This window comes from Vitis riparia, chromosome 18 (assembly GCF_004353265.1).
Source record: "Vitis riparia cultivar Riparia Gloire de Montpellier isolate 1030 chromosome 18, EGFV_Vit.rip_1.0, whole genome shotgun sequence".
In the NCBI taxonomy this organism is placed as follows: domain Eukaryota; kingdom Viridiplantae; phylum Streptophyta; class Magnoliopsida; order Vitales; family Vitaceae; genus Vitis; species Vitis riparia.
In genome coordinates, this window is record NC_048448.1 from 2,489,153 (window position 1) to 2,503,510 (window position 14,358).

The 14,358-nt window shown below is 29.0% G+C and overlaps 1 protein-coding gene across 1 annotated transcript; it reads left to right on the forward strand.

Annotated features, from left to right (window-relative positions):
• Nucleotides 1-147: 147 nt before the first annotated feature.
• Nucleotides 148-1,322, forward strand: LOC117905358. The gene has a single exon (XM_034818270.1). The coding sequence runs from the start codon at nt 627-629 to the stop codon at nt 1,122-1,124; it is 498 nt and encodes a 165-aa protein (XP_034674161.1). The 5' UTR covers nt 148-626; the 3' UTR covers nt 1,125-1,322.
• The last annotated feature ends 13,036 nt before the right edge of the window (nt 1,323-14,358 follow it).

The following is a 14,358-nucleotide window of genomic DNA, read 5'->3' on the forward strand; positions in this document are numbered from 1 at the left end:
GATAAGTGATAGGACTCCATTATCAAAGTCCCACACTGATACACAGTGAGAATATGGTATAATCCAACTTGCTTAAAATAAAATAATATTTTAAGCCGGTAACCAACCTAATCCAGTGACTCATCCAGCCACCAATGCCCCTATCAGACAAGCATCACTGTCCACTTCAAGGTCACATTTAAAATAGGAAAGCGCAAGTTCAGGAGCCATGATATCGGCCAACCGCTGATTTGATTGAAAGCGGGCCTACTTTTAGCAGATCTGCAGGCTGCATTCATCTCCACACCGTTGTATATTTCAAAATCCCAACGTGACTTCCAAGCTTTGCCGCCACTGTTCAAAGTTACGTGGAGCATTATTCATCCGTTGAAGGAAACTTATTCCAAAACGCTCCTCTCCTACATGCCACGTGTCACCAATCTTGGCTTTTACGTAGACAGTCAACTGTGTTCATGGACTCGTGAAGCCCAGTTCGGGCCCGCCAACCCTTCAATCCCGCCGAGACTAGTCTATTCCTTCGTCTATATATATATATAAGAGAGCTAGCAAAGCTAGAAATAGAGTTTGTTATTTTCAGTTATAGTAATAGGTACTTTGTAGGAGAGGTTTTTCTTTCTCTGTGAACCATGGCTGTGGATGAATCGTTCAGGCAACCAGGGGCCGTTCCATTCAAGTGGGAGATCCGACCTGGTGTGCCCAAGGTCCAGCACCGTCACCAGCAACCTGGTAACCACCAACGTTCATCCACGAACCCGCCGCAGAAGCTCCGGCCTCCGCCTTCCAGTCCCCGGTCCAATTTCCCCCCTCTGCCTGAATTCCAAACCGGGACTTTCCGATCAGCGCCTCGAGCCCGCTCCGATCGCTGGATATTCGACCAGCCCGCGGTGGTTTCGGTCGGGTGCTTTCCAGCACCATTGATGAGCCGAAAGGATAGCAAGAAGAGGATCGTAAAATTACCAGAGCCCATGTTCAATTCGGACATCGAAATTCGGACCCGAAGGTCCTTTTCTTTTCGGAGGGCCCCGTCGCCATTCCTGGCTTCGCCGTCGTCGTCTTACTCGTCATACGGGTCTTCGCCTCGACCCGTCAGAGATTCCGATTGGGCCGGGTTCGGACTCTTCTAGTGAAAAACTGTTGTATGTTTGGAATGCTTCAGAGCCGTCCGATTTGAATACTTTTTTGAAGGAATAATAGTATTCGCACGCCCTCATCCTAGGCGCGTGGAAAGGACGAGCGAATTGAAATAGGACAACTTACTTTTTAAGCCACCCTTTCTCTTTAATTAATGAAGTAATTTGGTCATTAGTCAAAGCTGCCACGCATAATACTTGACTTGGGTTCTTACTTTGAGTGGAAAAAAGAGGGAGCTCCAAACTTCCTTGCAAATTTGAAATAAATGATTCAAAATTATTATTCTCCACACGGATTAAAATTTATAATCATCCTATCTCCATTTCAAATTAAACTCAGATTCTCTCTCTCTCTCTCTAATTTAGAGGTGCCAGGCTCCCAGCATCACACGGTAATGTTCATTAATGAACCAAAAATATTTTTTTGGACTACATAATATTGATTATGTAACTTTTTATAAATTTTAAATACTTATAAATATAAAAAAACATTTATATATCTCATAAGTCATGAAAAAATGATATTACTTCTCCTTTTCACATTAACATTAAAGTCTATTTCTTCAATTTTTTTTAAATCTTATTTCTTGATGAGGGTTTTTATATCATAATAGGATTAATACCCCTTATTTTGTAAATTATTAAACATTGTGAATTACAAAATTGTGAGTACAAGTACCTATATGTTCTCCGCATTGTGAAAAAGGTTTGATAGCATGAAAAAGCACACTTTTTCTATGCCCAAATCTTAATAGTTTAAGGGATTTTTTTTTTTTAATAGGAAAATTGATTATTTAATATGGTTATCCTAAATTTATTTGGGATTATTATGTTTTAGGGATGGATGAGACTAATAATTAGTGTAAAAGAGCTATACTTTTGTGTTGGTGTATGACCAACAAGTCTAAAATTCGTCCAACTTCTAAGACGTAGACGATGGTTCGATCTGTGCAAAGGAGTGTCTGAATGAGTTTTCAAGTACGCTCCTCTAAAACTTAAGTCAATAATAGAGAAGACTTGAGTAACAAAAATGTTGTTTTTAACAATGACAGTGTACTTTTCTCGTGGTTATGAGTGACTATTTATTTATGCTCAAGTATAACGTCTTTTCAGACATTTTAATGGAACTTTAAGTGTATTTAATTATGTATTATTATGTCAATAATTGTCGGTTCATAATGGTTATCTTGCCTTGATGAGTCTTAAAGACTAGTTTTTTTACCCTCGCAACAATTGCATTAATTAAGGCTTACTGCCTCTTGCAATTAATGCTTGGAGGCATCTCAGGTGCCATTTTCATTGCCCGATTGTTTGGAAGTTTGTCTACTATCCTTGGTCTAGACGGAGTAACCACTCGACCTTGTGTCTCGTCATCCAAACGACTATTTCATGGATCTAAACGATAATAGAGTATGAAACGACAGTGAGGAACCTCCACTTTGTATAATTGATGGGAAAAATATGTGATAGTAAAAGATAAAAATGCATTTTTAAAGTGGAACCGACTCCAATAGAAATGAGGAAAGAGAAAGTGATTAGTCTATCAAATAATAATGATATGTGTATTTATTCTTAAAATTAGTTTCTATCTAAAGAATTGTAACTCTAAAATTCATACTAATTGGCAATGCATTTTTTTGAAGTTGCATTATTTCTTTTTCTGTTCTTTTGGTCAGAAAGAATTCTAGAAGCAACATTTTTTTTTTCCTTCATTTTTTTTCATGATTTGAATCCCTTGAGAGCGCATGGGACACTGTAATCCCTACCCACTAACCTAAACATGGTATTGACAATAAATGAATCTGCCCGGGTTTGTTTACCATATCACTCGCACTCAGCAAGCAGTGATGACGGTTCGCCACACCCGACATAACGTCCAAACTCATCCCATTGGCCACAACAAAGCATCATGGCGTCTGTTTCGTATAAACGGTGACAACTCTCTTAGGCCGACCGTTTTATTAACAAAAATAATTAATTTTGATCTTGGGGCTGGAATCGGCTTAGCACCAACCTCCCAGATTAGCCGAAGTCCGCCTCCAGGGCCTGTCTAGATACGGCCCAAACTCTATCCCAACCTAAACCTAGGGTGCTTCAGCCTGGTCCAGCCCGACCTATTTTCGTGCCTCGCCTTCAGTTTTAAACTTTCAGCTGTTGTCTCTATTTCTTCTTCCCATTTACACTGCACTTGTTTCCTCAAAAAAATTAGAATTAATTGGTTAAAAGGATGAAATAATGCCCATATTTTTTTTTTTAATTTAATCTCTTTTATCTTTTTTTTTTTAAAGTAATCAAATTTTAACATAAATGCCCTTAACTATTTTAAATATTTATAAACATATGTTAAAAGAAAATATTATTTTTACAAGAAAGAAAAAGACATTTTTGCCAAATAACTAAGAAATTTAAGATAAAAAGTTATTATTTTACTTATTTTTCATCTTTTTATAAAAATAAATAATTTAAAAACATTTAAAATTTTAACTAATTTCAATTATATTTATTTATTTAATTTTTATGGTAAACCAAATATGAAATGTGATATCCCACATTGGATATGATAGAAAATTATAAGCTTCTATTAATAATGTAAAAACATTTTAAAGTCGTGAGAACCTCTTTGCATCCATAAAATATTTACATGATTGGGTGCGGATTGTTACATGAAAATAACAAATTTTTAATTTTTTTTTCTTAAGTTTGGAGTTTGGAGAATGGAAAGTTGAAACAAGGCACATGATATGATTAAATAATATAGCTCATTTCTTTATATAGAAGAAAAAGTCATCAAACTATATGATAAATCTACCCGTTAAGATATTTTCTAAACCATAGTCACCTCTACACATGCTGTGGCCTTTGCAAGTGTCGAGCAGCCAGCGAACGTCCACAAAATATATAAGGTTGGTGGTGGGACTCAATGAATGGATTAATGTAAATTTCGTAGTGCATCCCGGTTCCAAATCACTGGGAGTTCATTCAATAAACAAATGGAATGGTTGTTAAGAGCAGTAAGTAGGCGGTATTAATATAAGAAAGAGTCGGTAGTGAGAATCTTGTTTGTTTTTGTTTCTAAAGACTAAACCAATAATGAAAGCTACTCCTCCCATGACCACCATGCGCGTTTGTGGGAGAAGAAGAAGATGCAGTTGGGTTGCATGGGTCACGCCCTTGAATGCCCAGTATGTCGTTTTCTTTCAGACCTTTTGTTAACCATTAAGTTCATATCTATCATAAATCATAATATAGATATATGGTTGTATTTTTTATGTGGGCAAGTTGCCATTTGCGCGTCAGGCTCAAAATCTCAAATTTATGCAATATTTTAAAATCTATGCTCCAAATGTGTTGACTCATATTAATTTTTTTATTATTTGCTAACGTGGATTTATGGATTATAATTTGGGGCTAGGGCTGGGGATGGTGCTGGCAAACTACATCATGGATTTGGTGAAAAGATGTGAAGCAGAAATATTAATTTTAACTACTACAAAAATAATTTATGATGTCATTTTTAAAATAATGACAGCATATGACTTAAAATCTATAAAGATGATACACCATATAAAATAAAAATTTTAAAATATTATAACTTAATGGACCCACTTTGAGAATAACAATGGTATATAAAAAACTCATTGTTTCCATATTCCTACTATCCAAACAAATCTCATTCCATAACCTTAAGTATAATTTTTTTTCTACCTCTTCTCACATCCATAGTTAACACACAATTGTTCTTCTCTACTTCATAGAATCATTTTTTTTATTAATGTCAAAATATTTATTAGCACAGTTAATTTATACTCATTGATTTGGTATATCTATAATGTGGATTGTGTAAATAGTGTTATTTATTTATTTATTGAGTTGTAGGAAAGTAAAAATTAGGTTGAAACATTCTACCATATCTTGTGTTTTATTGTTAAACCCATAAACCTCAAATTGAATGAAAATAAGATAAATGAATGATTTTTTAATAACTTTTATACTCATAATGAGGGATAAACATTTTACAATATGAAATTTTCTTTTGATCTTACAAGAAATTTCTTTTGATGAGATTTGTTTTTTAGGAATATTATAGTATATTGTGATGAAGATATTTATTAGTGATATTTGAAAATTAACTTTTTTAGAAAATTATTCTTAATATTGTCATCTCTCACAAAAGGAAAAATGAAATAGTTTCCATATCATCTTGTTCTATTCATATTTTTTCTATTCTTAAAATATGTTTTTTTTTGTTTTTACCTTTTTTTTTTCTAAAGAATGTTTTATAATTTTCTTTTGATTTTCTATGAAATTTCCTTTAATATTTTCTAAGAATATTATAGTATGTTGTGATGAAGATATTGGTTGGTCATATTTAGAAAATAATTTTTGAGAAAATTATTCTCAATATTGTTATCTCCCACAAAAGGATTCTAAAAATATGTTTTATTTTTGCCTTTTTTTCTTATTGTTTTTATATGCATGGACTAAACTTTGGAGTAATTTGAGATTGATGATGAAATTTTCGTTTCAAGGTTAGGAAATTTCTATAAAATCCTTGTGAAACCAAGGTTTAATTAATCTCGGTTTTGATAATAACAAAATAAGGTTTTGAACTAATGATCATATTTCAAGTGTGATTAGGCAAAACGATTTTCAAAGTGGCAATTACAAAGACAAATCAATCAAGGAGAAATCATGAAGAATAAGACCACCTCAAAGAGAAGTGTTTTTCAAGCTAAGCTTCATAAGATCTTTTTGTAAGGTTGTTGGTGTACTAGGATTTTCATGCATTACATTATTTACTTATGTACCAAAATCATCCAAGAGTTATTTTGTTTTGAACATTTTAAAATTGGATGATTTCATGTTTTCAATTAAAACCCGAGTTTTATCAAATGTACCTTAGGCAAAATGTTTCAAAATTGACATATTAATTTACCTAAAAACCTTGCCTAAGTGCTAGAAGAGAAAAGAATAGAAAAAGATAGGTTTTCGGGGCCAAAACGTTGAATTGGTCAAGGCATTGGGCCAACCGGCTCAATCGGCTAGGGTACCGGTCGACCGGTTCCTTTTGCCCGATCAAGGTCCGATAAAGAAGTGCTAAAAACACACTCTCTCTTCCAATAGCCTGCCCTTCTTGGTCGAGGTACCCTCCTTCCCGGTCGACCTGTGGTCGAAGTCCGATTGAGGTCCAACGATCACCTACCAAGCATTAAATGCTAACGACTAGTCAACTGGTCGACCCCCAACTCGATCGGTTGAACCCCCAACGGCTAGTTTGACTTTTTTTCTTCTATAAAAAGGCTCCAAGCTTCACTGTTTCATGAGCCCAACCTTTCCAAATCTTTCTTGAATATATTTGAGCCTTAGAAGAGTGTTTTTGAGTGCACCATTGTTCTAAAACTTGTATATCTTTAGTATACCATTTAATCCTAGTTTTCTTGTATCATTTGAGCTTAAAGTTTTTGTACTAGGATTTTGTAAGATCATTTATTTATAAATCTTTGAGAGTAAGTTTCTCAAGTGTGGGATATCACTTGAGAGGTTGTTCAAGAGCGGAGTATCTCTTGAGGATTGCAAAGGATGTTTGAAGCCAAAAGTCCAAGATGGTGAATTGAAACTATAATCCAATTGTAATGCTTGAAGGCTTGGTTTGGAAGCCTTAAATTAGTGGAACCTCAAGCTTAGGATTGAAGCTAGAGGAGAGTGGATGTAGGTCAGGTTGCGCCGAACCACTATAAAATCCTGTGTTTGCATTCTCTCTTCCCTATTCTTTTACTTTATATGCAATTGTCTTTATATTGTTTTATTATATACTTGCATATATTTGTCTCTTACATTCACATAGTTTAAATTTTCAAAAAGAGACCATCACCTTATTCACCTTTCTTCTAGGATGATTACCATAGGTTGGATTAGCCCACTTTTTTCTAACAATCCTTTTATTACAAAAATTTATCCAATTCCTCCCATAAAACTCTTCATTTTCTTCATTTTTTTTTCATTTTTTTTTTTCTGAAAAAAATGTTTGATAATTTATGTCACGCCCCAAAACCCACTCCAAGGGCATGACGGTCATTTTACACCTAAACCTAAAGGCTCAAAGTGGAAACAACACAATATTCATCTTACAACTGGAAATTACCAATTACCAATTTCTTGTTTAGAGTAGTAAAATAAATAATTCTATGATCCCCAATTCTCAATTTTTAAAACTAACATATCAATTAGAGTGTTATTGTCCAATAACTCTAAATTCAAATAATTTAAACAGGAATTAAATTTTAACATCTAAACAATGTCCAAAATAAAGTTTGAACCAAAATCCTAACAAAGAAAAATTCCACACCCTAACCATCACTCCTTGCCCGAACTTAGAGTACTTAAAAAATTATTAACGAATGAGCATGAACTTAAAGCTCAATAAGGAACATCAATACAGTTTCATGGATCAAATATTTTCAATTATGCTTGCAAATAGGATATACTTATTTTCATAAAAACTTTTGAGTTCAAAGTACTAATACATTCAAACTTTTCAACAAAACTTTCTCATATCCATTTCAAAACAATTTCTTATCAAAACCAAATTAAATACATTCAAAATATCTTTACTCTGGTTATCGTATGAAAAATGGTGTCCAATTAGGTGGGACCTCACAATTGAGTAACTAATTTCAAATTTGTTCCATTTAAGGTGAACAAAACCAAATGTCAACAATTATAACCCGTCAACTAGGGTCATGTAATATCAACCATTATAACCCATTGACTAGGACCGAAAATGTCAACAATTATAACCCGTTGACTAAAGTCATATAATCCAAAGTCAAATACTTTATTTCATTAATTCAAACTTACAAAACAAAATATCATATCTCCTCAATTTTTCATTTTTTATATATAAAGAAAATTCTAAAATATATTTTTTTATACAAAACACATATTTGATCCATGCATAAAGATAAAAATAATATTTTTACACATTTCAAAATACAATATAAAAAGGAAATTATTTTCTTTTATAAAAATCTGCATTAATTTCCCTTACCTTGAAAAAACACTCAAAATCTTGAAGTATTTAATTCTGAAAAATATCATACACAATATTGATTATTGATTATTTATCTAAATATATAAATTTGACAATCTTAAAAATATTTTATTTTGTATTAGGGATCCTAAATAATTTCTCATATTAATATTATTATCATCCAATATTATTTTCAATTTCTTAAACAATAGTTTATTTTTCTTTTCTAACTTATCTAAATTAAATCTTTTAAGAATATTTATTTATATTAAACTATTATTACTATTATTTAAATCTCCTAACGAAACTTAACAAATACCCCATGCAATTCTTTTTTTTTTTTCCCGACAACTACCCACCAACTCCATTCATTATTATTGTTTCTTTTATTATTATTAATTTCAATACCCAACAACACTTTAACCTATTTTTCTTCCAAGTTATCAATGCCATTTTCTTCCTCATTGTTTACCAAAATGCTATTTACTTCATTTCATAGGTCAACCAATTTTTTTTTTCAACATGCCAAATCCTTCCTAGGCATCTTTCATCATTTTTTTTTCTCCTCTTTGAAGTCAAAATTTTTAACCTCCATACTCACAAATTTTATGTAATTTTCACATCCGAAACTATATAATTTTTTTTTATTATTATTATCTAGATCTATTCATTTAAGTAATCAAAACTTATCGATCTCCATTAATAAATCAAACTATGTTCATAAATTTTTTATTTTTTTTACCTAGAAATTAATTAAACGAACTCTAATCAAAATTGAGATATTTCAAAGAATATCGAAAGTGTTCAAAACTAATTAACGAATATAAAATATTAATTTAAGGATTAAAAATCTTACCTAAAAAATTGATCTTCAAACCTTAAACCTCCAAATCTTCAACCCCATGTTCTTTGATATTTCTGATCTCTATGTAAAAGGATTTTCTGAATAGAGAAGATATGAAAAATCCAATTTATATCTAGGAGTTTTAAATACGAAAAGACCTTTTTTACCCTTATTAAATTAAATTAATTAATTAATAATTTTTAAATTATAATTTTACCCCTAAATTGGGTTTGGGGCATTACAATTTATTGATCTAAAGAATATTAAAAGTAAAAAATTTAAAATATTGAATATATTTTCCTTTGAGGTTTTTAATTTTTTATTATTTTTATTTGAACATATTTTTCATATCCAATTTTTTTGGTAATTATTTTAATTAAAAAAAGAAAAATCAATTGGAGTTATGACTGAAAAATCAATAATTTTTATGAAAAGTTCTTTAATTCTTTCTTATACTATTTTTTCTCTTTACATTTTTTAATAATAAATTAGATTTTTTTTGTCTTATATACACAATTGTCATGATTGTTATAATATCATGTCTTATCATATTAGTAGTTGAAAACATTTTTATATTTTGTTACTAAAATTTTATTTTATATAATTGAGATAAAATTTAATGGACATTGTTATTTCATAAAATGAACATTAAAAAAGTTTTGAAATTAAGAAAATCCTTCCAAGAAATAAAAAAAAAAAAAATATATATATATATATATATATATATATATAAAGAATTAAATGTTAAAAATGATTTTTAAAAGCATATTGAATTATAAAAAATAAATTTAAAAAGTGTAGATTTTAAGTGGAAGATTAATATTTTCTAAAATTTTCGATTTATATTTTTATTTTTTATTTTTGATATATTTTTTATTTTCTTGAATTTTTTTATTTAAGTTCAAATGTAACTACTTTGTTATGAGATCATTAAAGAGATAATTGTTGATTTTACGGTTATTGCATTAAAGGTTTTACTCATTTAATGAATTGTACATAGTTTCATACTTCCAATTATTGTGATATTAATGTTATTCTCATTTGATTCAATTTGATGATAAGCAAAACATATTCTTAAGTAGAATTTGATGATATTAACGTTGATCTCATTTGATTCAATTTGATGTGACACCATAACTCTATATCAAAATTTAACATCACTAAAAATATATGGTGTTGCTTTTGAATATGTCACCATTTATCTGCTTTGGTGTCGCTTCCAAATACATCACCAATTGGTATCCTCTATGGTGTTGGTAAATAAGATGATGCTATGTTGTAGCAACACCCTATGTTTATAATGATTCATTATAAATATTACTGTATATATTTTTCCTTGTAGTGTTTAAAGGAACAATAACGATATATGGTGAAAGTTTTAATTAAATGTGAAACATGTACACATTTTTGCATAAGTTTAGAAATTGTTTATGAAAGAAATGACATTATTTTGGTTTTTATAATAAATTATTTCTCTATTCATTTAAGAGTTTTTATTAAATTTGTTTTTTTATTTTTTATTTTTAAGTTTAATAAAGCAAACCTTGATTTTTGTTTTCCATGTGATAGATATGGAAGATGGGGTGCATGTCGAGTAATGCTTTGGGGTATTTCACTAAAAAAATCTTGTGACTCAAAAGTTGTTTAATAATTGAGTCGATACAAGTTCTAAAATATCAATTCAAGTTTCAGAATGTGATTTAGAGCAATTGAAATATTAATTTTTTTAATTATAATGTTTTGAATGCTTTATTATTATTATTATTTGAGTTCTTCAAATGCTAGGACTAATAATGATGATGATGAGGACAAGAACAAATATCTTCTTTAAATCTCAACTTTTCTTGAATAAGATTATAAAAGTGTATTTATAGGTACTTCATTTAAGGGGAAAAATAAATAAATTTGTACAAGTAATAAGATAAATAAAACATGATAAATATAGCAAATCAAAATAAGAAACGGGGAGTGGGAGAAGTGGAATCATCCATTGTACAATTATTATATCACTTTTCTTTGGATGTCCATGTGCATAAAGAATAGACATGTAAAGAATCTAAAATTTTTTAAAGAAAATATTAGAGATTTTATTCCACCATTTTTTTAGGTACAAGAATGCATTTTCTGTAGTTTTTTATAGGGTTAGAGAGAGTGAGTCTGTGGGTAGAAAGTGTGAGTCTGTTGTGGAGAAGGAGACTCCCCTTCATAACCACTCTGCACGTGAAAGAATATGAAAGGACTAGTTTTTGCAATTAAGTCAGGAAATTTTTTGCAGGATTTTGCAAGTTTTGTTGATTTTTGGGCATATAAATACAAAAGTAGTTGTATTTGTTTTTCTAAGCACGTGTGAATCATTTACGTGGTTTTATAAATTTGGAGGTTTTCTCTTTTTATGATCCTTATTTTAGGTGAGAGATGATTTGATATTTTGTACTTCTAGAATTATTGAAACATTATTAATAAAAAATCTCATAAAAATGTTAAATTAGTTAATCTCATAGAAATATTATATCAGTCTTAAATTGTTAGGAGTCTCTTGTTAAAATTCTTTTTACAAGAAATAAAGAATATTACACGAAGAAAACAAAACGAGTACAATATGTTTATATGTTTTACATTTATGAATGTATTTATAATATTAATAATAATTATTATTATTATTATTAATAGCCGATTTTCATCATTTTGGGGAAAAAAAAAGTGTTGGAAAAAAAATATTTTAAATGAAAGAAACATAATGGGATTAAAAGTTGGTCTCAATAATTCAGCAGACGTCACAAGTCCTATGCACTAAGGGGTACGTTCAAAGGCTTCAAATAATTATCTGCTTTCATTTGATTTTCACAAATTTCTAAGATCCCATATCTAATTAGATGGTTTTCAATTTTCAAAATAAATAAAATTATATATAAGCTGGCCTCAGCAGTCAGCACATACGTAATAATATTGAAAAGTAAGAACATGTACAGTGTGGTATTGATGTCACCATAAATTCTTAATCATAATTGAGGGCAAATAAATCCAAGATGAGGAGAATTTCAATAATGGATCGAGTCCGATGAGGCACCCACCATGGAAATTTGAATGGGCTTACAGGGACCAATGTCATGTAGAGACCCCATCAAATCCCTACATGTTAGGGTACTACTAGATTTGTCATATGTTACTGCACGTAACCTTTCTGATTATTGCACGATACTGAAATATGAATATGTGGCCACCACTTCATATTTCAAATCCATGTTCCTGTTGTACAAACTACCATTCTCCGATAGATGAGAAAGTTTTTCATGATGTTGAAAAATTATTTGTTATAAATTATTATTATATCAATTTTTTTTTATTTATTTACAATGATCACTTTTTTGGGAATATTTCATTTAACGAGTAGTGAGATATTAAAATTTGTGAATTATCAAGTGAAAAAAAAATGTTTGATAATCTAAAAATGGAAAATATAGAACTTATTTTATGACTGTTTTTTAAAATAATTTTGAAAAATGTTTTTTGAGAACAATTTTTAAATGGAAACCTAAAATTGTTTTAACATGTTTTTAATATATTTAAATATAATTTTTATATTTAATGTTTCATTTTTAATTATTTTACATGTTTATATAATTATTTTTTAAAATAACTTTGAAAAAACAACTAAAAAATTATTTCTTAAAGTGCTTTGTTAAATATGTTTTTTTATTGTTAAATGTGTTTTTTTTATTCTAAAGAACAGAAAATTATTCTAAAAATAATTTCTAAATAGGCTTATAGTGTTTTTTAGAACATTTTAAAATTATTTTTAGTTATTTTTTAAAAATTATTTTAAAAACTAATTATATAAATATGAATAATCATTAAAAATAAAAAAATTATATATAAAAGTTATTTTTAAAATATAAAAAACAGATTAAAAAATTTTGAGTTTTCAAACATAATTTTTGTTTTATTTAAAACTATTTTTTAAATAAAACATAATTTTCCTATTTTTTATTTTTAAAAATTCTAATTTCTTTAGCATGGAAGTACATTAAAAAATTTGCTCAGGGTTTAAAATTAAAGTGCCCATAGATCATTTTTTTTCCTTCTTTTATCTTTCTTTCTCATGCCCACTTCATACCTTCATGAAACTCTTAAAGTCTTACACCACTAAAACATGAATACTTGAAAATTTTCTATCATAAAAATTAATGAAGGAAGAATCTTCTGGCAGCATCCCAATGGCGCTAGTGGGGCGAATGTCTTGCTTTGACACGTACTTCAATTTAAAAGGAAAAATAAAATAAAATAATTTAGAGTATATACGTAATATAATTCTTATTAAATAAATTGATGGATAACAACAACGTGGGAGAGGCATGAACCATGTCTAATCCACATAGAAAAAGGAAGAGGCATGGGCCATGTTAGTGGTAGCATGAATTGGGATTTGGAACTCTTGATTTTGGACTATGGTGAATTTTTTATTTATTTTTTTAATAATCTATTCTTGACATTTACATGCACCATATATTATTTGATGGTTGAGACTCTCACCCACCCACAAAATTCCAAATGAATGGCTTGTGGGTGATCTTACTTTAATACTTTAATGGTGAAATAATTTGTGTTAGTGGTCAAATAATTTGTTAATTATTCATTTTTATTTGTCCATAAAAACCAAGAAGTATACAAATTCAAAATGTTTCTAGTCAATTTTTTCTTCAAAATAAAATTTAATGAAAGAAAATTAATGACGTCTGATATCTAAGGTGTAAATTTAAGATTTAGTTCTTGAAAATTGAAGAGAAATAGAAAAAAAAAAAGAAGTGTATTTTGGTATAAATATTTGAAAAAACAATGAAAAAAACCTAAATAATAAAAAAATTATTTTCTCTCAAACTGAAAGTAATATTTATATAAGTTGAAGATGGTTTTTGTATTATCTATACATCTCGGTATTACATTTGGCTTAAAATTTGAAGATCGATATATAAAAATACATTTTTTTTTTTATAAATCATAAAAGCACATAAATTTTTTTTGTTATTATTTGGATGCCCATTGAAAATGTAAAATAAATTAATTAATTAAATAAAATACACTTTTTAAAAAAAAAACTTTTTGTTTAACATAGTTTATTTCTTGATCACTTTTAAAAATACTAAAATCATCGACTTGAAATATGATAAAGAATGTATTTGACAATAACATTAGGAAATATTTCTAATTTTTCTTAAATATTAAAAAGATTATAAACATCATTAGCAAAGACATTCTAATTAAGATAAACCTCCGTTCATGTAAGAAAACTTATGAATTTATTGACAAAGTCGGAATTAAAGCTAAAAGGGGGATAGTTTTTTAATATTAATTTACTT

Coding starts and splice junctions, on each gene's coding strand:
- LOC117905358 (XM_034818270.1), top strand. CDS start 627: ATGGCTGTGGATGAATCGTTCAGGCAACCAGGGGCCGTTCCATTCAAG.